Source organism: Fistularia commersonii, chromosome 4 (assembly GCF_037954325.1).
Source record: "Fistularia commersonii isolate RoL2024-O1a breed Wild chromosome 4, RoL_Fcom_v1.0, whole genome shotgun sequence".
NCBI lineage: Eukaryota > Metazoa > Chordata > Actinopteri > Syngnathiformes > Fistulariidae > Fistularia > Fistularia commersonii.
The window spans coordinates 9325030-9352170 of NC_141287.1; the positions used below are offsets into that span (position 1 = coordinate 9325030).

The 27141-nt window shown below is 39.3% G+C and overlaps 2 protein-coding genes across 5 annotated transcripts in view; one reads left to right on the top strand and one right to left on the bottom strand.

Annotated features, from left to right (window-relative positions):
- Positions 1–21251, bottom strand: part of sytl5 (synaptotagmin-like 5) — a 33337-nt gene extending 12086 nt beyond the window's left edge. For 3 of the 4 annotated variants that reach the window (XM_086145180.1, XM_086145181.1, XM_086145178.1), the window contains exons 1-6: positions 21157–21251; positions 2801–3108; positions 2489–2704; positions 1479–1591; positions 1215–1332; positions 595–738 (exon numbers count right to left, since the gene is read on the bottom strand). In XM_086145180.1, coding sequence (XP_086001306.1) covers positions 595–738; positions 1215–1332; positions 1479–1591; positions 2489–2704; positions 2801–2916 — 707 coding nt within the window. In that variant the 5' untranslated portion in view covers positions 2917–3108; positions 21157–21251. The remainder of the gene's footprint in view (positions 1–594; positions 739–1214; positions 1333–1478; positions 1592–2488; positions 2705–2800; positions 3109–21156) is intronic. The other variant, XM_086145179.1, reaches the window with a different exon arrangement.
- A 1399-nt stretch (positions 21252–22650) lies between these two features.
- Positions 22651–26999, top strand: LOC147234612 (dynein light chain Tctex-type 3-like). Its single transcript, XM_086145182.1, has 5 exons — positions 22651–22772; positions 24544–24585; positions 24691–24814; positions 24905–24982; positions 26095–26999. Exons 1-5 carry the CDS (start codon positions 22746–22748, stop codon positions 26163–26165), a joined length of 342 nt encoding a protein of 113 aa, XP_086001308.1. The 5' UTR covers positions 22651–22745; the 3' UTR covers positions 26166–26999.
- The last annotated feature ends 142 nt before the right edge of the window (positions 27000–27141 follow it).

Genomic DNA, 27141 nt, shown 5'->3' on the forward strand with positions numbered 1-27141 from the left:
GGGAAAACTTCTTTTCTCAGCCCCCCTCCTTTAGCAACCTTGTTGCAATGTTTAGAAAAGTAAAAAAAGAACAATTAGTGTGATCAGTATGCTAGTGCTTAGTGAAATATGGTTTCTGCAGTAACCAAACCATTAAATATCATTATAAGTTCAGCAATAAAAATTTGTATTTAATATGTGGGAAAGGTATTGATGATCACCCATATAAGAATTGCATATAATTTTGAACCCTGACCAGTGAAATTGTCCCTCCAAAATAATATTCGTGACTTGCCACCATGACGGGCAGATTTTATGATTAAATAACACCAGCCTCCAGGGGGAGTCAAGAACTTAATGCTGCAGTGTTTGGTTGATACAGACACAAGCCATCATCCTGGCTGAATAAATATCATTTGGAGACAAAGTCTGTGGTCGTCTTTACCTGATGTTGCTTTCTAAAATGGGCGGTTTGAGAATTTTTTATGTTTGGAATGAAGCAAGTCTTTCAGCATTTTTTTGCTCATTTCACTCTTTAAATGTACTTCTGTGTTTTGCAGAAAAACTGTGTGAAAAGTGTTATGTAGGATGTGTTTGTTGAGGGATGACGGACACCTGTTTGAACGTGGACTTAGACCCGAGCGACCGCTTCGAATGCTGTGCGTATCTCCGTCAGAGGCAGATTTGACACTGATGCTATCAACTCCGTTCTCTGGCTTCATCTTGGCCTTGTATCCTTTTTTATCAATCTTCATCCTTCTACAGACACACACACACACACGCGCGAACACATCAAAACAGTCCGTTCACTAATCTACATTACAGTTATTATGCAGTACATCTATTTTATCAAGGTCTTTTGCGACAGGTGCTCAACAGTTGGTAGATATACTCCTGATAAAAAGTCTTGTTTGATTCATGAAAGTAAATTGCTGTGATTAATCATTGCCTGCAAGGGATTAATAAAGTACAATAAAATAAAACAAATAAAAAAAGAAATAAAATGAAATTAAAAAAAATGTTCTGTGATTTCAGTCTTTATCTGCGCCAATGGAGAATAAGGGGAATAATAATGTGAAGGGCAAACCTCCATTTTCTGTCTCACTTTTACAGCTCATATAACTTCTCTGAGTTTCTATTTTTCAAATCCCCTAAAATTTAGCTATAACCTTGTAAAATATATGACTCACCTATATTTGCTCAGTGTGTTTTCATGGATATGAACTCACACTTACCCTTTCTTCCTCACGCCATCCACAACACTGTGTATTGCACTTCTACCAGATTTCGGGGTATCTGGCCTCTCTGACTCAGCAGGGGTTGACAAATTTTCCGTTGACTTTTTGTCTGCAACTTATATTCAGAAACATCATTCATAAGCATTAATAAGATTAATGAAACAGCAACAATCCAGTGCCACAAACCGTCGGGTTTCTCATTCATGTTTGATTAGGTGTGGAGTTCTTTATGGCTTCCAGAACATACGTGGTGAAACTAACCTGTCGGGCTGCTCAGGATTGTTTGTTTAACCACGTCACTGCTCAGCACTTTCTGCTCAAAGCGCTTGGATCGCTCCTCCAGGAACCATTCTCCTGTCACAATCTTCAGCTCACTGAAAACACATCTTCCATCAACAGTGCTGACTCTGTGTACGGTTCAGAGATCTGGTACTTATTCTTTGACTGGACAAACCCGGTGTCGTAAAATCTAATGGATTCTGAAGACCAAGTGCAGAGCGTTTATGTTTACAAGTTTTATTTTGTGAGTCCCTCACATTGCCAAAGCAGCAGAGCTGGAAATGTCTCTTTTTATCCCCTTTCTGCCTGCAAAGTGTGGTTGTAAGGTCTAGATAAACACAGCACTGTATGTTGTTGCTGGTGCTATTTTAATGCAATAATTTCTGTATTTAATTAATGAGCACTTAAACAGTTTCAGTGTGAGTGTGTTTGTTTCCCTTTTATGCCAGACTTAGCCAACTCCTGTTATGTCTTCCACCACACATAGGGTGAGGTTCTGAAAAGGTCACTGTAATCCAGGCGGGATTCTTTCAAGTTAATTAACTTTCCCGAAACACAGACGACTTCCTTGTTAATTTGCACAAAACAAACAAAAGAAATCTTTGATATAAATCTATAAAGAATCTGGATTTCAACAAAACATTTGGATTCAAATAAGAGAGATACTCGCTAAACAAAATTGCATACACTCCATAGGCTGTAGCCTTATTTTCCTTTTTTATTTTGTAAAAAGACTATCCACTAGTTCACTATTGCTAATTGAGTTTAACGCAACAGAATTATTTTGTGAAACAGTGGAATAATTTTCTGCAGAATGTGAATATCAATTTTTCATTATTTTTTCTCTGGTTATATGGGTCTGTTTCTGCACTGAGGTACCAGAGGGTCTCAAACACAGTATTATATTTGGTCTCATTAACTCATTCAAACCATTTTGAGTGGTTTTCTCATTAAAGCAGCAAACTGTTTAGTGCCACAAGCATGACACTTACGAGATCTTGGCACAAACATTACACTTCCACTGGCGTCTCTTGGGTGTTGTTACACGGCAGTCATTGCACACGCGCAACTGACACTCCTGACAGAGCTCTCCACGGTCAAAGATCAGTCCCAATGTCTTAATGCAGCGAGCACACTGACGCTCCCCTGACTCTTGGGGCAGATGAGATCCTTTCCGTTTGATCTCAAGCAGCTCGTTCTTCAGCCTCCTGTGGGGGAAAAACAGGATTGGCCAAAAGTTTGTGAAAACAATTTGAGATAAATGAACTCAAACGTTGATTGATTGCTAACAGCTGAGGACTCACCGTATCCTTTTCTCCTCCCGTTTCCGCAATTTCTCATCTTTCTGCAACACCTTTAGTATCATGTCTCTTTCATGCTCCAGCAGATAGGAGAGGTTCAGATCCTCTGCCACCTCCATCAGACCTTCTGTTTACACTCAACCAATGAAATCAACCTAATGAAGGTGGTACATGGAGGGAACAGGGATCTACATTGTTCTGCAGCAGGCCTTCATTTTTGATGTTTTCTGCAAGCTTTTGAGTTTCTTGTCACGTTTCCATCATCTCAATGTACAATTCCACCGCTCTTTATTCAGTCAATGTCATGCAACCTGGAAAAGACCAAGGAGAAAAAGAGGAATAAATCATTTTTCTAAATCTTAATGGGTTTGGCAAAAAAAAAAAAAAAAAAGACATCTTGCTACAGTAATGAACCTGTCTTTATTCCAGTGTCATTAATTAAAATAATACAACAGTTCTCAGGATCACAAGGAGAGGAACAATTAGCTGCTGAACATTTGACAGCTCTGCGGCATCTTAACAACCCCCTGATTAGCCAGCAAGCTTGACATTTACACACCCATATTTCTCAGCCTCAGTTAGCCAAAGACTACCTTTCCTCGAAAATTCACAAGACTAATGATCTGCATGCCAGCAGACTACATTCACATATGGGAACAGATGCCCATGGACCGAAACCTGCAGAAAAAAAGTGACTGTAGCTTTACCATCATGAGGACAGCATTTTGGGTGTGTGAAATATGGGACATGTATTTTTTTATTCCTTCCAGCATTTATCATAACGCCTTGACTGTTCCTGTGTTCTTTATTTAGCAATTTCGCCGATTGATCCCATATTTTTCCTTCAGACTGAACACATTGAAAATTATGTAGGATAAAATCCATAATGGGTAGTGTATAGCATATCCATAACCATTTCATACCTTTCCTTAGTCTTACAACACACACGCAGGCACACACTTTGTGTTTGAGTAAACTGCTGCTAAAGAAAATCATCTGAAAAGCTTTTCATGTTGTCAATAATAACCAAACTGACCATCAGAACAGAGATCATTTGAGTACATGTGAAGTGTTGAGAAAGGGTACAAAAGTCTGCCAGTGCTCGTGCAAATAAGGCCTGGTAATGATCAGTGAAAGCAGTGATGAGATCTGCACAACAGCCTCCTTCAGTCTTTATTCATTACCGTCCCTTTCATCCTAGTCTTTTCTTCTCTTGCCTCTTCCCTTCACTTTGCATGAATTAGCACTGATGAACCCACAGAAATCATTTTAGCTTCGTATGCAGGCAAAGGCCCATCATGACATTAGTGACAACAGTATTTTAAGCCAAAGTGAAACTCTCATCCAGGTTTTAACATCTGATTTTGCACAAAAAACTTCGAGGTGTCAGAGGAACCACAAGCAAAAACTGTGTTTCAAATAACGCAGGAACAATAGATACACCCAAAATAAAACAGGGGTGAATGTTATATTCTACGTCTGCCACTGCTAATTCAAATCCCACATACCGATCCGTGAAGTCTGATACGGGTTCAAACAAGGACTTGAATCCATGTCAATGAAAAATTAATTTTTGGCGTGGCAGGGCTGCATTACATTAATTGACAGCAATGTCACGCATCTGATTTTGGAAAGCTGCTATCAAAACCTATGCTCAGATGCAGCATTATGGCTGTTTTTCTATGGTTCCATGTTATTAAGCAAATTAGGATTCTTCCTAATGGCTCATCTCAGTCTAAAATGGGCGAATATATCTGAGTTTTAAGTGTGTCGCAGTGGGCGTGGAGCCCTGATGCAACCCTCCCTCAGTACACAAAACACACATTCCTGCTACCGCTCACTCTGCCCTTGGGTAAACACAGTGAGGAGACAGTCAAACTTCAGCTTGTAAGGTGAACAACTTGCTTTCTTAGCTCTGCAATGATAATGTAGCTCAGAGGAATATGACTCACTGCAATTTTGGCTCAAGATTTTCATTTTTTTTTCATTCACAATTTATGTGTTTGATACATGTAATCATTTTTTTTTTGTCAATGAGTTAATGCCAAGTCATGCTATGATTCATAATATCGTGGTATTTCGCTAGAGTGGGATTTTCTGCGGGTGGCCGAGCTTAAGAAAACAGAATCAATCCCATAAAAGGCCACAGGTTTGCTGAGAACAGGCAGAGAGCAGAAGATGGACACATGATAAACAGACATAGACCAAGTATGACACACTTTATTAAACATTACACTTCACACAGACACATGGAAAGAGCGAGGTTAGTCTTTTATGACTTGGCAAAACATTATCAAGTAGGGAAGGAATATTTTCATCGTATATTATGAGAACCGTTGGCAAATTGCAGCTTTGTCAGAAATGGCAGGCGACGGAGGTTAAACAGGAAATTTTAAGTGGCTCTTATTTTCATGAATAGAGTGAAAGATTACAATAAATGAATACTAATCTGTTTCATCAACCTTCACTGTCGTTCTAATCACTGAGCTACAGTACCGTCTTTGGTAAAGCATTCACCTTAGTGTATTCAAAATGGTTACTCCAGGTTATTTAAAACTATGTACTAATATTTCTGGTAGGTGATGGAATGACTACACTGCCTCGTGGACCCACACTCTTGAATAAAAAAAGAACACAATAAAGCAAATGACTGACATTTTCAAAATTGAGAGCATTTTAATCGTAAATTTAAAAATCGTGTGCAAAAATAAGTCCAATTCAACAACTCTTCCGAAGAGGAGCAAATGAAGGTTTTATCACCCTGATATACCTCGGTATCTCAGTGTGACACAAGAATATTCTTCTCAGACTACAGCATTCAATGCCTCGCTTCACCAATAATTTAAACGACAGAGTGTCTGGCTGCTCCCGGTGTTTGTTACTCCATTGTTTTGCTATAAACATTACCTCATTAAAAAAACATCTATGCAAATACAAGTGGCTGAACTGCAGGCCTATAGCTGGGATATTAAGTTCCTCGCAGGAAGCCTGATTTAACCTTCAGTCTTTGTCTATGAGTTAATAGCTTGGGAATTAAAGATACTCTATGTAACATGGAAAACAACCAGTCTGACTCAAAAAAGTTTAATCTGAAAAGAGAGAACCTAATATAGCTAATATATAACAATATTAGTAAGTGACAAAAAGTGAACTAATTTTTGGGACAGCATTATTGGCTGCCAGTAGCAGCAGCTCTTGTGTCAGTTGAGCCTGTCTGAAAACTCAAAAATCTGACTTTGGTGAATAATCTTATTCTGGTTTTCAAAACGCTCTCGACCTGCCCAAACAGTCCTGCTGCAGCCCTCCCCTCCCCTGCTCCACCTCCACCCCCACCTGTCACCTGCAGAGGATCTCTCTCTGTAAGGATGGGGATGACGCAGAGCTGATGAATGACTTTGCAGACTGACACCAGAAGAACCACCTCCAGATCTAGATTCAGAAAACAAAAGGTTTGGTGGTGGATGTACGTAGATGTACTTGGCCATAACACTCTTACTTTTACCTGGGTGGTCACCTCTACAGTGAACTGGACGGAAGTAACACAACAAGACTTTACAAGAAGGAACGGAAGACACCTTGTCTGCTGAGGACTTTTGCAAGGTAGAGGATGCACTTGTTAAGACCTTTTTTGGGGTGGTCTCCTAGGCAGTAGCACCTCAACTGCTAACAGGAGAAGACTAAATAAGCAGATATAGGAAGCCAGCTGTAGTTAGAGAGAGGAGGATAACGTTTAAGCTGTCATTCACGATGGCAAACAACTCCACCACCTACAGGATATGCTAATATCACCAGCAATCTGTTTCAGCAACAGACTTCATCACCCAAAATGTGTGAAGGAGAGATATTGCTGGTCCTTCACTTCTGCAGCCGTCGGGCAACATAACAACTTCCAGTGGGTCACAAACAATGAAATGGACTGATGAGGAAATAAATATGACATATAACAATAATATATAACATGTAGTGTAGTATGACAATGGATCTTTGGGAACTCTTGCAGGATTTTTTTCCAAAGACTCTCAGCTAACGTTGTGTGTCTATACTTTGTAAAAGGTCAAAAGTATGGTCATATAACTTTTTTCTCCTCTTCCTTATCTAATAGTGATGATTCTTTATGCCCCCTTGTTCATATCTATCCTTTTTATGCACGTCCCATATTTACATGTTTAAAATCTATTATTGGAATCACTTCTAATCACTTCAATCACGTCTTATATTACCAACTTCGTCTCTTCAATTGCTGCTAAAATTATACAATTTCATTATGGGGTATCTTGTCCTAACATGTTTGTTTAGACTCAAAACTTTTACCCAATGACTTGAAACCGAGTTCTGCATATCATGTCTGATTACAAGTTTGTGAAGTTTTTTCTAGCCTCTTTTCAGATTGTTTAATAGGGTTTCTGTTAATTTATGGCTATGTTACAGCACACATTATGGTTTGGTACTGAAACAAAATCCTTTATATTTATTTAATTTAGAGCATTTGTTGACTTCTGATGCTAGAAGAGAAAACAGTTCATTGGCTGATAAATATGATCCACGCATATCAAGATCAGATCACATCATGACAACGAATGAACTGCAACAATGCATAAGGTGGCTTGATAATGTTTCCTCTTCAGTCCTGAACTTGAATACCAGTAGCAGGATAGAGATACTCTATACGCACCACTCAATTGCATCAAACATTTTCTACTTTGGGTGAATAAGGTTGCAAAACCTTTCAATGAGAGAGGTGAAGTGGGATGTGAGAGTCAGATGGAATTTTATAGTGTGCAGTGTTGCTCAGTAGAAATGTGGGCCACTGGCTTCCTCTGCAAATATAAAAATCATCAGCATCAGGTTTAGCCTGGTTGATTCATTGCCCAGCAGCCCGCATTTTTAACTGGAGAGAATTCTTTTCGCCTAAGAGATGAATAATTCTTGTTGCTCTTTCCCTTTCAATCAATGTGGTCTTCATCTCCAGCGGGACTCATGTCTCCCAGACAATTTTCTCCGGGCCTTTGCTCTCTCTGTCAACTTAAACTCTAATATGAAGAACAGTTATTCCAGGTCCGTCATTCGCTCCCACATCTTCCAGACCAACAGATGTGCACTGTATCCAGACACACTTGATCACCTTGGTTTAGGGGTCAGCAGTGCTCTAAGATACCTGTTCTAAATTGTTTCACATGAATAATATTGAATTGACTGTGATAGGACTGACTTTTCTTTCACACAAATTCTTCATGAAATATGATCTCTTCAGGTTTAAATTGACATCTTGCTTGTCAAACTGTAATACCTGGCTAACTAGTTGATATGCCCTTGACCGTGTCTGTGTGAAGCACAGACTGAGCTTGACTCCATAGGATGGTCAGTACCTCATTTGCAAGATATTTGGTGTATTTCTTTCTTGAGTGACTTTTTTAATGGCTGCACTACGATGATTTATTTCCTGAAACCCTGACATGTAACGGGAAGCAGTCAGAGCCCCTCATGAATCATTGATGTGCCAAAGCGCAAACACAAAAACATACAGTTTAAGCGTACAAATCATGAATATTTCATTGTCAAAGGTCAAATATGACACACTTCAACGATGATGGTAGAGTTGACCTGTTAAATGATATTCATATACACTTGGAGTCAGTTTTGCATGATTAAAGAGAGGATTCATGATCATTTTTGCATCAAATGGCCAACCATACCTCAAGTACACTAGTGTCATACAAAAAAAATCTAATTTCATCAGTGTATTTAGTTCTCCCACAATCAGTTGCAGAATTATCCCAATAAATCAAAAGTAGGACTGTTTCCCATCATACATCAGACGTAAAATTTAACTGCTCCTTTCATGCTTTGTGCTTTGAATTCCCTTCATTGGTTTGATTGCTAAACATTGGTTTCATTGGTTTGATTGCTTTGAGGTAACTGTATTGTTGAAACTTTTATACTATTCCTGTTTAATCTCTTAGTATGTCAAATATGCAATCTTTGAAGTGAAGAAAAAAAAAAATATATATTTTTTTTTTGTTTTTCCCAAAATAAAATATAATTCAACTGTGAGAGCATTCAGGAGATGGGTGATTAGAATGAAAAGAGGTAGGCTAAATTGAAATTCAGTTGGTTTCAACATTGGAACATAGTGTCCATGGTTTATTTCTTAGGGAATATCCACTTTCTAGCCTCCTGTTCATTACTGCGCTGAACATTGAGACCTTGCTCACACTTGCTCAATTCATTTATAGTTTTTTACACAATTCTTTGTTCTCCAGGTTCTTCCTTCTTTAAGAAAACCATGCTTGTTAACTACACTAAAGGAAGAGATCACACATAACAGCAGAAGAACTAGATTTTAAATTCAGCAAGGTGTTGGATGGCCTTGTTCCTTTTCTTTTGACACCGATTCCACTGGGAAGTATCAGAGCAGTCATAGATGCAGTAATGATTAAAGTAGAACCAACAATTTTAATACTTTTTTATTGCATTGATTAAGTGACTAAAGCCAACCCGACGTACCAGCAGTCTGAGAACAAAAGAAAGGGCTGGATAAAAGACTGAAGGCGGACATTGTTTCTGTCTTTGTCTTTACTTTGTATATTTCATAGAGCAGTTAGTGACCCCTGCTCGAGCTGCCCCCTAATTTCGCATCCCCCTCTACCAGTGACCCTAGAAGCTAAGGTGTCGGGAGCTGTACACCCCTGCGGACCCAGACAAATCTTAGAAGACCCTCAATTGATGTTTGAAAGAAACTGACCCAATTTTCCCTCTATCTGATGGAGTTCACTAGGCCCACCCCCCGGAGCCAGGCCCTGGGGCAGGGCTTAATGGCCAGGCCTGCAGCCATGAGGCTCGGCCTGGCACAGCCTGAAGGACAATATGGATCCTCCTTCCCTTGGGCTCACCACTCATAGGAAGGGCCAAGGGATTTGGGTGCATTTTGAGCTGGATGGTGGCCGGAGTGGGGGAGCCGTAGCTGTCGGACCTTTGCTTTCAAAAGCTGGCTCTTAGGACATGAAATGTCACCTCTGATGGGAAATGAACCTGATCTGGTGGGTGAGGCCAAGGGGTTCAGGCCTCTGTAACAAGTATCCTTAAAAGGGGCCATGCTTTTTTCTACTCTGAAGATGATAATGACTGCCCCGAACACCCTGGTAAGGTCTATTTCATAAGGAAGGTCTGCTGGGTTGTTAAATCTCAGATCCAGGAGGAGCAGTGTGGTTTTCCTTCCTTGTTGTGGAACAGTAGACCAGCACTATGTTACATGTGCGTTTGACCTGGAGAACATCATGTCCCGAGGGGAATCCTGTGGGGGGTACTCCGGGAGTGTGGAGTACCAAACCCATAACATGGGCTGTTCAGTTCCTGTTTGCATGATGTCAAAGCTTGGTCCGCATTGTTGTTTAAGTCAAATTCATTTACTGTGGGAGTTTAACTCTGCTAGGACTGCCCTTTGTTCAAATATCTCAGGATCTGGTTCACAAGTGACGGAACGGGCCAAAAGGCAAAGCTCTCAATTTACCAGGCTATCTACGTTCCTACTCTCACCTATGGTCATGAGCCGTGGATAGTAACCGAAAGAACAAGGTTACGGATCCAAGCGGTTGAAATTAATCTTTTCCTCAGGGTGTCCAAAATCTCCCTTAGAGCAAGGTTGTGGAGTTCAGCCATCCGTGAGGGGCTCAGAGTAGAGCCACAGCTTCTCCGCATTAAGAGGAGTCAGATGAGGTGGCTCAGACAACTCCTGGATGCCTCCTGGATGCTTCCCCTGGTAAGGGGTCCTGGGCATGTCCAACTGGGAGGAGGTACCACGAGAGACCCAGGACGTGCAGACTATGTCTCTGGACCAAGTGGCCGGATAGATGGATGTCTGGGCCAATCTGCCTCGACTGCTGCCTCCTTGACCCAAATCTGGATAAGTGGTAGAACATGGATGGATTGATGGAGTAGGTGAAAGAAAAAAATCCATTTGGATGTTGCCACATCTCAAAATGGCTACCATCTTTTCTAATTCTAAAAAGTATGATGCAAGATGTAACCCAACATCTTCAGAGTGTATCTCACTTGAATGCACATCCTGAGAAGGGATGTGGTCACAGTTAGGTGAACTGTTGAGCTGCCATCGTCTTCACAGAGTGTAAAATGGTATTTGGCATGTTAGATGCATTAGTGTGGAGGACGAGTTAGGGGAAGGAAGAAATTGTGCATTCAATGATACATGTCTCTCTGAGTGGAAACTTTCCCTGAATGTTTATGTAACGGCCTCTGTCTTCTTCCTCCTCTTCTCTGACTCTTTCTCGCTTTTTCTCTGGCACAAGTACCTTTGTTGCCACGACTCCTTTCACTCACGCAACCAATTAAGCAGGGGAATCTTTGCACACACATTTGTCAGTCTTCTCCATTATGTGGCTTCACTGTAAGTCAATAACTCAACCTGCTATGGTTTGTCAATCAAAATCCCATTTGAGGTGTTAATTACTTGCATGGGTCAGTGGTAATGAGGAAACGTTAGACACTATAGGAAACCTCGCCTCTGCTGAGCCTGATAGTGACTGGCTTCCTTAACTGTGCAGTTTTCTGAGGTCTGGTCTTCAGTGAGAGCAGAAATAGATTCATATATATTGAATTACTGACTATCAAACTGCTGTTGTCTTCTTAATTTGTGCAATAAATGCTATTGTACTATCTGTACTTACCTCCCCCACCTCTTCAATTACATGGAAAAATTTAATAAAATACATAAAAAAGGCCAATTAACCAAGAACAGATTATAGGATGATTTTATGCGAAGCAGTGCTAGGCAATAGCAAATGGCTATTACTTTCTGATTGAATCTTTCTGTGGCTGCTATATGAACAGTTTACTGACTGCAAATTATTTTTTACACTTTTTTTTGTTAATGTCAGAGTATTTAGTGTATAATATAGTATCATTGTATTGTTACTACGTTATAATGTTTAATTTACTATAATGCTCCACACCAAAAATCCTACGGTACTGAGCAAAAGTGGTTGAATTGTATTCAATTGCAATAATTGTTTTTTTTTTGTTTGTTTTTTTTGCCGGGGGGGGGGGCTTTGATAATAACTGAAATAGGAAAGGAGCCAGAAGAAAATCATTTTGACTGAATTTTGTTCCGTTGCCCCATTAAAAACAGACATGATAGAAAAGCTCCGCATTTTGATTATACATATTTGCATGCGCAACTGAGAAAAACAATACAAGGTTTGCATAGGGTTCTGCAATTTTATGGCTAACTTTATTTTTTTTTACTAAGGAGGGCATTTGGAGCAGTGCTGGAGCCAGAAACAAGTTATCCCAACAATGCTTGTCATTTCCAAGAACTGTCACTGACCATTTTAGAGCTGTGTCATGAAATGCATTGCTTGACACTACTAGGCAGGGATGTTTTTTTTTTCTGATTGGGATATAAAATAAACTGCATTATATCCCGCTGTGACTTCCATGAAGAAATTAGGCCCTACAGCTGGACTAATAAATGACCCTGTCCTCCTGTTGGCTTTAATAGTTTTCTCTGCAAATTGAGCATCTTCGGCTCTTCAGCAGGGTGATGGTGTTGAACTAAACCCATTGTGGTTGAAATTTTCCTGCGTGTTTCAGCACATTTTTAGTTTGGCCCAACAGAATTAATGAATGGCAAATTTTGCATGTTCTTTGCTGGCAGAGAAGAGTATCCACATAGATAGTGTGTGGTGTGACCAACACTCAAGATAGAGGACCTTGTAGTGAAATCTGAACAGCGAGGAAACCACCTTTGCAACTATACACATCTGGGATATCATTAAGTGAAAATCAGCTTCCAACAGTCCCACAGTGACCTGACCTTATTTTTACTTTATTTGATCTGCTTTGAGTTGGCATTTAAATTACACCTTCAAGCAATACAAAGTCAGTGGAGAGTGGTAAATTGTTTTACCTTTTCTTGTGGGCGGGGCTTAAGGATTTCTGTCTTGGTGACAATGAATGCATTTCTGATTAGCAAGGAATCAACAATGTTTGACACTGATGGCCAGGGACAGGTCAAGCTGAAAAGCTTCAGACCAGTGTATCTACCGACACATGTATCTTTGATCGTTATTAAAGAAAAAAAGCAGTGTTTGACACTTACATAATCTTTAAGACAGTACCTGCCCAGCCGTGACAAACATTTAAAATGCTGCTCTTACAGCCATGCTTGTCACAGCAACCATAACATTAGCGTCCTCACAGGGGCTGCCATCACTAATGACCTCTCACGCCTGCAGGCTTTCACGGTTCCCTACAGGGTTCAGTGGAGCGAGAAAGAGGAAAAACGAATCATGCAGTGCCTATAAAAACCTTATCCAAATTCCAATGACACATTTTCTCCGTTATATTTATGATGCAGGTCAGTTTGAGTATTTTCAGGCAAACTAACCCTCCTACATTGTTCTTATCTGAATGCTGCCCTGGCATTAGAATGATGTTGTGATATTCACTCACTAATTAAAAGAAAAGGGCAGCGTGGGCTCAGGAAAAGGCTGCCACTCCTCAAACAGACCAGAGAAGGGAAATGAGCTTTGTTTGGCGCATTGCTGGGTGTGCCTAATGGAATAAACAGCCTAAAAGAAGGAATAGATAAGTAAAGACTTGAGCAGAGAAAAAGAAAAAGTTCTCTATACAACAATGGCTTCAATTTTTGGTGCAATACTCTGACCCTGAAACTTGATTCTTAATCCTTTTAAAGTAATTAGTAACTTTTTTTCCCTTTCCTTCATTCAAAATTCAAAATGTGCATAGTGTGTTTAAAAAAAGATTTGCTGCATGCTACTGTATAGACATATTTAATTCAAATTGCATCACCAGTGACATTAAGGAATATTTCCAACACCATTAAATAACAAAATGAAAGTCGACCAATGTGAAAACATAATGTCCATATGACATACGAAAAAAATAGAAAAGTGATATTTACCGATTACGCTCTCCATCTTAGTTAAATGTGATAAAATCCCAACATTTACCAATCAAATAATACAGACACAGACTGGTCTATTAGCGACTTACATCAGTATAGTAAATGTTTGAGACATGATGACAGGAGAGAATTTAATATTGGGTTATTTAAATAGGTGACCCCTCTGCCAAGACATTAAGATTATGTATAGAGCTTGATATTATATAAATCTGAGGATCAGGAATTCTCATGCAAACTGTCCAACATATTAATTAGATGGTTCCAGTTATTTTTATGTAAAACAAAGCGGTCAATGCTTGACTGTCACTTTGGATGGATTGTTATTTTCAAAAAAGTCCAATTGACTCATATTTATGTAGAAACTAGATGTCAGACATCAGATTATTTTGTATCCTCTCTTCCTTCTCTTACTTTTTACATTCGGTAAGACCCATTGAATCATTAATTATATAAACCCATGATCCAACTGACATCAGGTGAGCGGCAGGGTCAACCCTCTCGCTCTCTCTGATTCACACCTACAGTCAAGTTAGAGAAGTTAGATAACATGGTTATGTTATTTAGAAGTGCACGTAATGAAATAAAGGACTTGACAATGCCAGAGCGGGGGAACAAGTACTTAAGTTAAGAACAGTGTGCACTGCTGTGCAGAACTGATTTTAGAACTTATAAACATGCAAGAAATGTTTAAAAAAATCAGAAAATGTCTCTCCAAAGTAAATAAGTGACTGCAACAGGAGGACACAAAATGAACTCTGCTAACAAACAATTAAGTTGTAGTGGAAGCAGGTTGGATCACCATCACAGCTTCTACAAGATACAGTAACAGCCAGAAACTGCACCCATTTGTGGATATTTTTCAAGGGAAAATCCTGAATTCACATTTTCACAAGCTGATAAATCTGTCTTTGAACAAACTCTAAAAAATGTTTGAATTTGTGTGTACAAATGGATCTGCACGAGTCCCACTCTCATGTGAAATTTTCACAATAAAACACTCAATTTCATTCACAACTATACCAAGGGTCTTCTTTTTGGCATCTCTGTAACTCTGAGCAGTTATTACAAACACTTCAAATACATCATTCAACCACTATACTTCTACTACAAATGCAATATTTCACTTGTTTACGGCGAAGTGAACCCTTTGAACTAATGCCAGCTCATATATCTATTATATATCACAGTAATGTATGTTGGGGAATCCTCCTCTTACATGCCTGCTCTATTTGCTGTTTCCTGTCCACAAAGTCATTTACTTTTAGTGTAGCACCTGCCCTTCTATTTTTTTGTATGTTGCTATTTTATTGAGGAGACAGGAATTGTTGTGCCATTATTGTTATTACTCAGTGTTTCATTGAGGATTCTTGATATGCTTTGTTTCCTTCTTAATAAAGACTGTAATATTCTAAAAGAATACTGGCATTCTTTCTGATCCCCTGGTGCTGCTCATATTGGAAAGTATGCCTTTTCTTAAGTTACTTGCTTATTTCAATTATTTTTGAGCAAGATAGCATAAACAGTAGCGTAGTTTGCATCCGCTAAATATACGCTTGTTTGATTCTTAACGGGACTATTTATAGACACACGTGTCGGTGACCTTAGCTCGTTCCATCTTGATAAAATCAGTCCTTCCCATCCCTGTGCTGTCAAGGATGGCTTAGCAACAAACCAAAAACGTATTAAAACCAACATTCAGTCTCTGCAGCCGATGTAATCATGCATCATGTATGTGTTCAATTTAAAAACCCGGTGATGAAGACTGCCTTCGTTTGTCATTTGGACACACTAAAGTATTTAAGATAAACACAGTCAACAGAAAAAAAAAGAAAATGGTCCAAGTCACATGCACTAGTGATTTAATAATTTTCATTGAACTGTAACGACTTCAACAATTTGATGGTTCACTTTTTTATTGAATAACCCACTATGATAATCAGAAAACAACTATGAATCAAATCTTATAACTTCTCTGATGCCAGCTTGTAATAGATATTTCTTTCCAGTGTATTCACTTTTTTACAAGATTAAGTTAAATACATTTTTTTCTGACTTTTTTCAGACCAACTAATTAATGGTGAAGACATGAAGAATTAAATAATAAATAAATATAAATAAAGCTCTGAGACAGTACAGGTTTAAAGAATGAAATGAAAATATAAAATATGAAAGAAATAGCCTAGAGATAGAACTTCTAGTCTCTACTACAGTGTCAGATGTCTGTTTTTATCACACTCACATGGATGCACTGCGGACAGCAAAGTGAGAATTTCATTGTACAGTGAAACATGATACCAGACTGTACATATGACAATAAACACTTTGAATCTGGAATCTTGATTCTTCTGAACAAGGAGGTTTAATCAATGTAATACGACATGTACTTGCAGTGAAAAGTTCACAAAGAAAACGTGTTTTGTTCGTGAGCCAAGGGGGTCATTTCTGTGCTGTCATTTTGCAATCTCGGAGAGCAAGAAATAGGAGGTTTTTAGATCAATGCTAGGTCCTATTAACCCAGATTCAGCAGTGGCCTCTGATACTGCTGCTTTTTCTTTCTTCACAGAGGGAGAGAGAGGGTTATAGCAGCTCCCTCTCTTTTAACCAACATGCCTGAATATTTCATAACATTCATTTCACTACCTCTTTCCACCCCCAACCACTGCCCAAACAGCTGGCCATCATTTGTCTTCTAGTATTGAATGAATGTTAATGGATCATGATGTACCGGATATGATACATGTGATTTTATTTCTCTGGAAAAAAATATTTAGTTTCCTAACTCAAGAGCTGATCCTCCCAAACATATGACTGCTTGTTTAAAACTGTTATCTGGGCCAGGGAATATTTTGACATACAGGACAATTCTAGTCTCTGTTTCTGTACAAACACAATGAAAGAAGCCCTTTTTCCAAGTTTAAGGATATGAGGTGATGCACACTGTTCAGTTATCAACACTCGCTGTGCCAGATAGTCACACTTATAACCGCTATAATCGGCAGTATTACCCCTAATGAATGTTTATAAATAATGCACTCATTTTGTAATGCACAAAGTGATGCTGATAAACCAGAATCCAGAATTATAATTATAATTCAGTTTTACTGTGTACATGAGTATTGATTTGATCGATTGCAGAATAAGAACCCAGTCTTGTTGCAGTGTTTATTGCGTGTCACTGTTCTGCTCTCCCTCCCAGTTTTCCTGTCTAACTCTCAACATTCCTATCCGTACTATTCCACAAAAGAAATCCTTCATCAGTCATGAATATTTTCCAATTATCAGACAGAAACCAATTCACTTGTTAAATATTCATGTCAGAAATCATTTGTCGCATATGTTTTTTCATCAGATCCAACAGCAGGATATCCTCTTTGCATAATAGCCATCAGCCTTCCCGCTACTTAAACAACGAAGAAAAAGGTCAGTCAACAACCTGTCAAGCCTACAGTTGTATCTGTTCAAGTGTTCTCATGGTATCATGGTTGAGTTGTCTTTGCAAAGGCAGCTATGAAATAATACTGTATAACAGGGGCCAAGGATATCCATAAACCACAAGGAAATAATATACTGAGCATTAGCAAAGCCAACAATCATAGACCGCGCACCCTGATATCGACCATGAGTACATTTGTTAGAGACGCTTGACAAGGAAGCTCCCCAATGATAAAAATGAAAAACCTCTCAACACTCACAAAGCCAACCTTTAACTGATGATGTCTCATATTCAAAAAATTGTATTCTCAAATTCAAAAACACAAGCCAACAAATGACACTCCACACAGCTCCCAACATCAGGCATCCCCAATCCATCTAAAAAAAAACAGAGGAAATAAAACTGACAACACCAGGTAAGAAAAAAAAAACCGAAATGTGGAAATAGAGACAAAGCGGACAAGTCAACAAACCAAAGAAAACCTGGCACTCGCACAGGTTGCACAAAGCCGTTATGACACTGTCTGCGATTACTTGAAATACACAAGAAATGGCAAAAAGGCAAGTAAAATAGTGATTTCTTGCTTCCGGCATCTAGATATCTGCCATTTTCATCTGTGATTGCTCGTTGAAAATAATGTACATAGAGCGGAGAGGGTTTTTTGGCAACCCATGTCATTCTACCAAGGTGTCATTTGAACAACGAATCAAGCTGAAGTGGCAGTCGGGATATAACTTGCTTAATCATTTCATGTTCTGAATGAAATTGCTAATTCTCACATTGTGGCCAAAACATTTTATGCGGCAAACTTGACCTTTAACCGCCAGGAAACATCTAAGCGGATAAGCTCACAGTCTATGTGAACTTCTGAACCATATTTGAGGAAAGACATAAATGAGACATCATTTCCACATGGGCAGGTTGGGCGGACGGACTGAACGAGGCACGTCTAAGGATGGAGACATAAAAAATAGATTTTTTGTGTGGGAGAAAAAAAAATTATGACTTATAGGTAAGACCGGCACAAAGCCCTATTTAAAAGATATTGATTTATGGGCCTTGATAACAAAAAAAACTGTTGCCACAGATTGATCGGAATTACAATACACTGGTTATTGTGAAAACTTTATAGATTATCATTTTACACATAAAACATTATAGGAGGTTTTCTTAAAATCATTCACGGCCGGACATCAATGTTGATATTGACATTTGGTTTGAATGTAGGTTGTGATGTCAATAACAAACCATTTGGTTTAGATACCGATGACAGATGATAATGATATTAGGGTGTTCTGTTTTTTTTTAAATCAATATACTCTACAAATATGCAATTTTAGCTCGGCTTTCATTTGAGGCCTCCGCATTTTCAACTGAGGTCTGACAAATATTTGTTCTTTACTCAAACAAATATGCGTGACATGCAAACAATATAATGTAATTAATCCCCTCAACATATTGTGAACTCTGCTGTGTTGACATTTCTCAAAACACACCCGGGTCAAGATGCTGCCGCTGTTGCTGCATAGGCTCTGAATAAATATTACAGCAATAATGCCATTTTGAGTGTCTGTATGTGTGAGCGTTTCAGTGGTACTGATCTCATGTTAGTCTGCGGAGACATGTGTACACAGACGGCAGTTCCATAAAGGACAACAGAGCTGCTCCGCTCCCTGACCAGCCATCCATCACTGTGTTGAGTCATTCCTCTCGCCCCTGCAATCACATTATATTTCTGCTTTTAAGATGTTTTTCTCTCCCCTCCTACATCTGCAGACTTGGGCACAAGTGTTTGTGTACGTGTATTTGCGTGTGTATATAGACAGGGCTCTACTGATAGCGTGGATGAATGGGAGGCTGCATGAGGCTTTAGGGCTGCATACCAAACGAGCATGCAGCACACACTGGAGAGCAGTGGATCAGAGAGGCACCAGTGAGTAGGAGGGAGGGAAACCCCGCACTACATCTCTACGGAGACCAGGCTATGGTATTCGATGCAGCATCAACGCAGGTCAGGTCATCAGATGTGTTAATCCGATGATAATAATGCCGATTTTCAAGGAAGTAATCCTGTCTGATCTTTAGAATTAGTGCCTCCCACGCTTGTCCTGTTATTATGTGAGAATAAAAGGGAGTGGACAGTTAAAATGTGTGACAGACTGTCTGGCACCAAAAGCATCACCCGCCACAATGATGCACACATGTGTGAACGCACATACGGATACAAGCGCGTGCACGACCACACGTGCACATGTGCACACGCACATCTAAATGCAGAGCTCTAATGCTGTGTGACTGCACTCCCAAAGGCTTATTTCTGCCCTGTTGGATGAGCTGTGTGCAGAGTAATTGTGGAGTCCCTACATCCTCTGGCGTTCCTCCTCCTGTATTCAACCACTTACTTCCTCTCTTGCATTCACCACATAAAGCCTGCTTATCAATGGGAAGCAGTACAGACTGGGGCAATAATAAAGCATTATCTGTCCGGCCTTTACAAGTCCGATGAAGCAGTTCAGACATCACTGTGACAAATTATAGTTGTGCAGGATTTGTTACACAGCAGATTCTAGTGAATCGTGGAAATCTCAATTCTGTCAGAGACATTATATCTGTCCCGTACAGACAGAAAGCCAGTAGCCTCAGAAAACAGTTGACTTTAAGTTACAGTAATTGGCAGCGTGAAAGTGAGTGTCATTTTACTCATCAGCGCAGCAGTTCTGCTTTTATTTCCAGATGTTTCTAGCCTCGGCCGTCATTTAATCATCTCTCCATTGGTTCTGCTCTGAACTGCATTCAGGAAACTTGAATTAGGTTTGTTTCTTTTCTCTTACTTTGAGGTCGCATTTTAAAAAAAAAAAAAGGATGGTTGAAGTAATTGAATAACTTGTTGAAGTTCTTGTAACGTGAGGGTGTGTCTGATGTCACTTCCCTGTATCGAAGGTAAAAAAATGATTTGATCTTAAAAGAAAGAAAGAAAAAAACAAACAAAAAGCTAATTGTGTCTTTTCAATGAAAATAGACAGATCAAACATGGGATGAATCATTTTGGACTGTGATTCATATTAACAGACTCCACACTGCAGCAGCACCTGGGGACCGGGGAGTGAAGCAGCTGGGGACGATGTATTTCTATCTGTGTGTACGTGGGGGAGAGGGAGGGTAATCATACAGCGCTGTAATACACTAAGCTACTGTTATCTAGGAAAACTAAAACCATCCACATCACCTTCACTGTGTCCCAAACCTTTTACAATCAGAACCCCGGGCCCCTCGTGTAGAATCAGCTCCCCCGCTTACTTCACATTTAACACGCTCGGTCTCACACCTTCCATCCAAATCATCTCCCATCCAGCTAATCTTCAGTTCCCCTGCCCTCAGCAGCCCAGCAGACCCCGGGAGGCGGATGATGTCCAGCTGTGTGTGTGTGTGTGTGTGTGTGTGTGTGTGTGTGTGTGTGTGTGTGTGAGAGAGAGAGCAGAGATCCCCGGGAAGCCCCGGGACATCCTGCTGACAGAACAGAGCAAGGCAAGGTCATCATCTGATGGAATCATTAAACTTGATAGCACAGGCGGCTGCTGAGAGCAATCCCAGCCTGGATGAAGAGTTGAAAAGGAGGGTTCATCTGCCTCCAACACCGGTGGAGACAAGAAACAGCAAAGGGAGCTTCTTCTATTGTTTTTTTGGTTGTTTTTTTTTTTTTTTTTTTTTTTGGCTTTTTTTTTCTTTGCTGCATTGCACCTGTGCAAACCCACCTAACTTGAGTTGTGAAGCGACCCGGTCCACTTGAGGACCACCTCGGTCTTAGGGGGTCGTGATCAGAAACCCCTCCAAAGCCACCCACGCAAGTACACGCACCTCCCCTCCAAGAAGGGAAAAGGAAACAAATAAAAAAAAGAGATCATCAGCTGCCATATGCCAAGGAGAACCCGGGGTGGGGGGTGGGGGGGCAGACGCCGACTGACCCGCCGGGAGTAAGCGTCTTACCTGAGGGTGCCGGCGTGAGGAGCAGCCGGTGGGAGAGCACGGAGGCGCTGGGGAGCCGGTCGTCCGGTGATCGGCGACCGTGCGTGAGGGTGTCGGTGCGCCTCGGCACCGTCTGAAGGCAGAGATCCACAGGCAGGGTGTTTCCGACTGTAGGGGGCGTGGTGTGTGTGCGTGTGTGTGTGCGTGTGTGTGTGTGTGTGTGCGTGTGTGTGTGTGTGTGTGTGTGTGTGTGTGTGTGTGTGTGTGTGTGTGTGTGTGTGTGTGCGTGTGTGTGTTAAACTATCGTAATGAGGACAGTCGCTATAAAAATACGCAATGTTTTTTTTTTTTTTTATGTTTCTTGTTGCCTCCAACGTTATTTTACTGTTAAACCAATTTAAAAGTACGTGTTTCTGCTGTTGTGGTCCTGTTCTGTCTCGTAAAGATATCACGCTTACATTGCAGGTTTTTAAGTGCAGAAAATAATTTATTTAATCCTTCATTAATCCCCGTGGGGAAATTGGTTTTCTGCAAATAAGCCATCATGGATGAACCACGAGCAGTAGCAGGGGAGCTGAATGAATGAATGAATGAATGAATGAATGAATGAATGAATGAATGAATGAATTTGCAATGTGTTGTTCTTGAATGCAATTCCACAAAATGGACAAATAAAATAACTTCCACTGTTAAAAGTATTTAAAATTCACATATCTGACGAGTTATTTCATTGCTGGACCAGGATTGGTATAAAAGTATTTGAGGAATAATCATGCTCTCGGGCAAAATATCACTTTCATCAGGAAGCATTAAAAGGAGCCTTTTGGCAACAAACCCTATACATGATTGATGTACAATGAAGTGTGTGTGAATATACTGATTAAATGAAAATTTGCAAAACTTACCTGTAAATACACAGATAAGAATTAGAATAAGAATAAGAACAACTTTATTCATCCCGAAGGAAATTTTTGTGAAAAAGAAAAATCTAAAAATATAAATAATAGTTGAAAAATTGTATTAATAGTAAAAAATAAGAGAAAAGGGGAGAATAAGAAATAAAAATAAGCTATAAAGTGTCTTAAGTAACAAGTGAAAACAGATACACAAACAACCATGCAAACAAACTTGAAAAAGAAAAAAAATCGGGAAAAGCCAACGTTTAGCAAGGTACAACTATGAAACATATGTACAAGCACATTGAAAGGAAATGAGTGTGAAGGAATAAAAATGCTTTTCAAACGTCAATTACAAATGAAAACTATTGTTTGCCTTATGAAATGGCAAAATCTGCTTCATCCATCTTTCAAACAGAAGCACACTGTTTTGATTAGATCACGTAAATGCGTGCAAATCATACATTGAAAATCATATTGGGCATTTTTAACATTATTTATTCTGTCATCTGATCTCCAGATGTTTTTTTGGAATCCCCCAATTCGAGATGTCTTGTTGTAATATCTAAGTTGGCCAGGAAGCGGCGCGATAACAAAGTAGCTGATCTTTTAAGGCACCCTCTTTTTTGTGCTCGTCACTTCGAAGTAGCAGGAAATAAACAGGAACAATAAGTGTTACGAGGCAGCGGCGATAAATAAAAAATAAAGTCAGCTATGGAGGAGTATAACTCTGGGGACGAGGTAAACTACACACTTTCACATGACATTGTTAATAGAATGTTAATGTTAAGATGGAGACAAGCGAAGACGGTGCCGTTAGCTCATTTATACTGTTCGCTAGAGCTAACGATGTCAATGTCTGGGTGTGGTGGTTTTGCTAACTGCTAGTCGCAATTCTGTCCAGAATACGACTACTAGAGTCGTATGAGCTCAGAGGAATTCTAGAAATACTGCTCTTATGTCGAGTTAAAGAGGTAGATGTCGTCGAAGAGGAGAGCCCACAGCTCATCTGCCATTTACATCCCTGCCATCCTTCCAGGAACAACCGTTTACAATCTATAGCCGGTAACAGTTAGTTGAACTGTGATTAAGAAATTTCCACAGGCGTCAATCCACGATGTATTGTCTACTGAAGTACTGCGGCAATATATATCTGTTAAATAAGTGCGACCGCATCATATAAAGGCACATTTCAAGACCTATTCTAAAAAGCAATATCTATTTAAGATGACTTCAGTCAGGGCCAATATAACTGTTATAACAAACCGGTTTGTATTGACACACACACACACACACACACACACACACACACACACACACACACACACACACACACACACACAGCGTCAGCTGTTTCCAGTTGTGTGTCAGGTGGTTGACATAAGACTTCCTAATATTGTCTTTCTCATCTGACGTTACACCCCGTGTTCAGATGAAACATGTTAAGTCACACAGAACTGGTTTGCAAACGCCTGCTTTGAAGGCATTAACAACGATCTGGTCTTGTGGTGCAAATAAAACTTATATCTCATTACGTGGCAACAATGTAAAGCTCTCATGTGAATATTGCGAGGATCTATGCTCGATCGCTGCCACAGCAATGAAGTTCTGCATTAATGTGCATTTTAATATCAGTTATTATATAGGAAATTTTCTCCGGGATCTGTGAAGTTTTTTTTTCTGTAATGAGACAACATTTAATCACCTGAGATTGATCATTACAACCCAAGTACCATGTGATTCCGCAAATAAAAAAAATAAAAAATCAAAAACAAGTGGAAGTTCTACAGTTTGGTTTCTCAATTGGCCAAGTGAAGTTATAATCGTATGGGGAAATAAAATTAGACAATTTTACTTTCTGAACTGTATTTCAGGTTTGGGACATAAAGCAACTTTCACTTATGCTTAGTGTGTGAGTTTGCTTAGTATTTGTCTGACAGTTAAGTGAAGAAGTGTTAGGCACCAGTTTGTGGATAAGTGTGTGCTGTTAGTAATAAAAAAGGCAAGAGTCTGCTTTTATAGTAAATCTTATTAACTCATGGCTCACAGCCTAAAACACAAGGTAGCGGTGACAAGCTATGTCTTGGCACTGAATGAAAATTATGATAATGACCTGAAACGCGAGATATTTTCAATTTCAATATTTTTTTCAAGACTGTTCCTTGTGATATGTAACTGCTAGTCATGTTCCAAAAGAAAAATATTTAAACAATTGTATGATACAAATTTCTCAAGTTTATTATTCCCTTTACCTGCACTTGTTACGAAGACATGCTGTCCAACACAGTTATCATAACTGAGAGAAATGGGCTTGCCAAGAAGCAATTGATACTTACAGTATATAGTAGAAAAAATATTGCTGTCTGGTGGTTGTCCAATACGCTGCTAAAGTATAATATGTGATAATTTCAACTGTGATAACAGAGAGTGATGTTTTGATCTAACTAGAGAAGCTGTGCTGCTGTGTTACTCAAAATAATGTCTACTTTTTTTTCTTTCACTTATCCTATAGGTGGTCTTCAATGCTGATGAAGCCACTGGCTTAGTTAAAGAGGTATTTATTGTATTCCTTTTTTTTTTTTTTTTAAAAAAAAGACAGTAATGCACTTTGTGACAGCAAAATACATACCACAACTGTTTTGCGTCTTTTCTGCTGTAGTGTATTGAAGGTGTCATCGGTGGGACAGATTACAACCAGGGTAAAGTCAACCAGTGGACCGCCAGTATAGTAGAACACTCTCTCACACTTCTGGTGAAACAGGGGAAGCCATTCAAGTACATAGGTAATATGAAATCACTCAGTGTCATGGTAACACATAGAGTCCGTTCATGAGGCTTAAGACGTGACCAACTGTCATACTTCTCCTATATAGTGAACTGCACCATCATGCAGAAGAGCGGCGCAGGTCTCCACACTGCCAACTCTTGCTACTGGGACTCAACTACTGACGGTGAGAAACCAACCCCAGAGAAGATACTACACTAAAAAATAACAGTGCTTAATTATAGTATTTCTACTCATTTTAAAAAGTACTCCCCCTGTTTCCTCTGAATAATTTTTTATTTGTTAATTATAGATCAGAAAAATAAAGTTATAACACACCTGGAACTTTTGAATGGAAAAAGAAAATAATATTCTGAGAAGAAATCATAGATTTTTGAGCTAAATCTTAGAAATTAAAGAGACTGAAATGGAAAATCTACATGACAAAAGTAGCAAACCTATACACTTTTACAAATATAATTAAAGCTGTTACAATTAATGTATTGTCAAGAATACCTGCCCTTTCTATCACAAATCTGCGATTCTCTAAATAAAAACATCTGATCCAGGAACAAAGGAGCAAGACACCAAGCTGTTATTTAATGATATCTTATTCAACCAGGCTGATAAATCGTCCTCAGATATTTCACTGATACAATGTGCTTTACTCATTTTATAAAAAGTAAGACAGAAATATGACTGGCACATGATGTAATCTTGGCAATTCATCTGAAATATTGGTCTTGTATTCAATCATTAAGCAGGGGATCCAGAGGCTGAGGTTTTCTATCCCAATCCTGAAGAAAAGAAAACAAGGTTCAGCTTTCCCATACTGAGATTAGGCCCTAGTTGTTGACTAAATCACATTTTAAACCAGGCTTTACTGAAATTGCTTTCTCATATATGGATTTAAGTTATCTCAGATTTGTCTTAGTCTTGAGTTAAATAGTCTGAGTTCTTGAAGGACGACCAAAGCTAATCCAGGTCTACATGAGGATTTTAATTGTGATATTAGATGTAGTGCAGGTGGTGTAACCTATAACTTTGAACTTTTATTTGATATATTGACATAATGTCACAGTTTAGTGCCGGGGTAAAGCAGACAAAGAAATCATATAAAACTGTATGAGTGCAAGGTCATACTTGGAATTTTCCCTCCATAAATTTCTATACATTGTCTTGGCTCTGATTTCTGAGTTTAAGTCACTATGTCTTCAATTAAAATCCTTAAAAAGCTTGTCAAGGAACATCACTGGGGCTCCTCGGAAAAGTCTCATTATACCTTGCATTGCGTTTCAGGAAGCTGCACTGTCAGATGGGAGAACCGCACCATGTACTGCGTGGCCAGTGTGTTCGCTGTGGCTCTGTGACTGTGGCAGAGCTGCACCCTGCTCGCTCACCCAGCACTTCATTAGACCAAGAAACCCTGACAATCCTCAGAGGAAAAGGCTTGGCCTGTGAGAAAATGTTGTTTACTAGGGAGGAAAATGATGGTCAGGATGCAGGTTTGATATGTCAGAAGGGTGTGTTTTGGTCAGTAAACACCAGTGATTAAAGTAAATACTTGATATTTTTATCAGTCAAATCTTTCCAGAAATTGTACTGGGAAAACCTAAACTCAATTTATGTTTCTCCGATACATTCCTAAATACAATAGACTTAAACTGTTGCTGAGTCTTTGAGAAGCGTCTCTCTCATCCAGTGTATTTAAAGGAACACCTGAGCTTCTTGGGAAATTCAACTCCACACCATCTTGCTTTATTTTGGGAAGATAAATATATAATCCAGTAGATATGTCAAAATGTGTGTCTAAGAATTTGGGTCGGTGGGAGTCATATCTAATGAATTCTGCAGAAGGTGAACCACCGAATCCAGAACTCAATAATGCGGCAAAAGAGAAGAAATAGGCATCGGTTTTCCATTCTTACTATAGGGAACATTGAAAAAAAGGACACTATCCCAAAAAGTATCCCTTTAAACACCTCAGTACTTGTATAAAAGTTTTTTTTTTTATTTTCAATATTTATATTGTTTTGCTTTTCTAATTGTCAAGTGTTGTGAATATCCTGACTTAGAATTGATGGATGGACAACCGAAAAGGACCAGGCATTTGTTATAAGACTTCCTCTGTAAAACTGTCAAAGGCTGTAATTTCTTCTAGTCATAAAACGTAGTCTGCCCAATCATTAAATGTCATCAAACCATTTTGAGGTGGAGGTCTCTTCTTTTCTACAAAACCAAACTAGAAAATTACACCCACATATAAGCTTGCATTTCCACTTTTGCTCACTAGAGGTAAGCACAGAAAAGGAGAAGTTTCTTCTTTCTCCAGGTACAAATAAGACA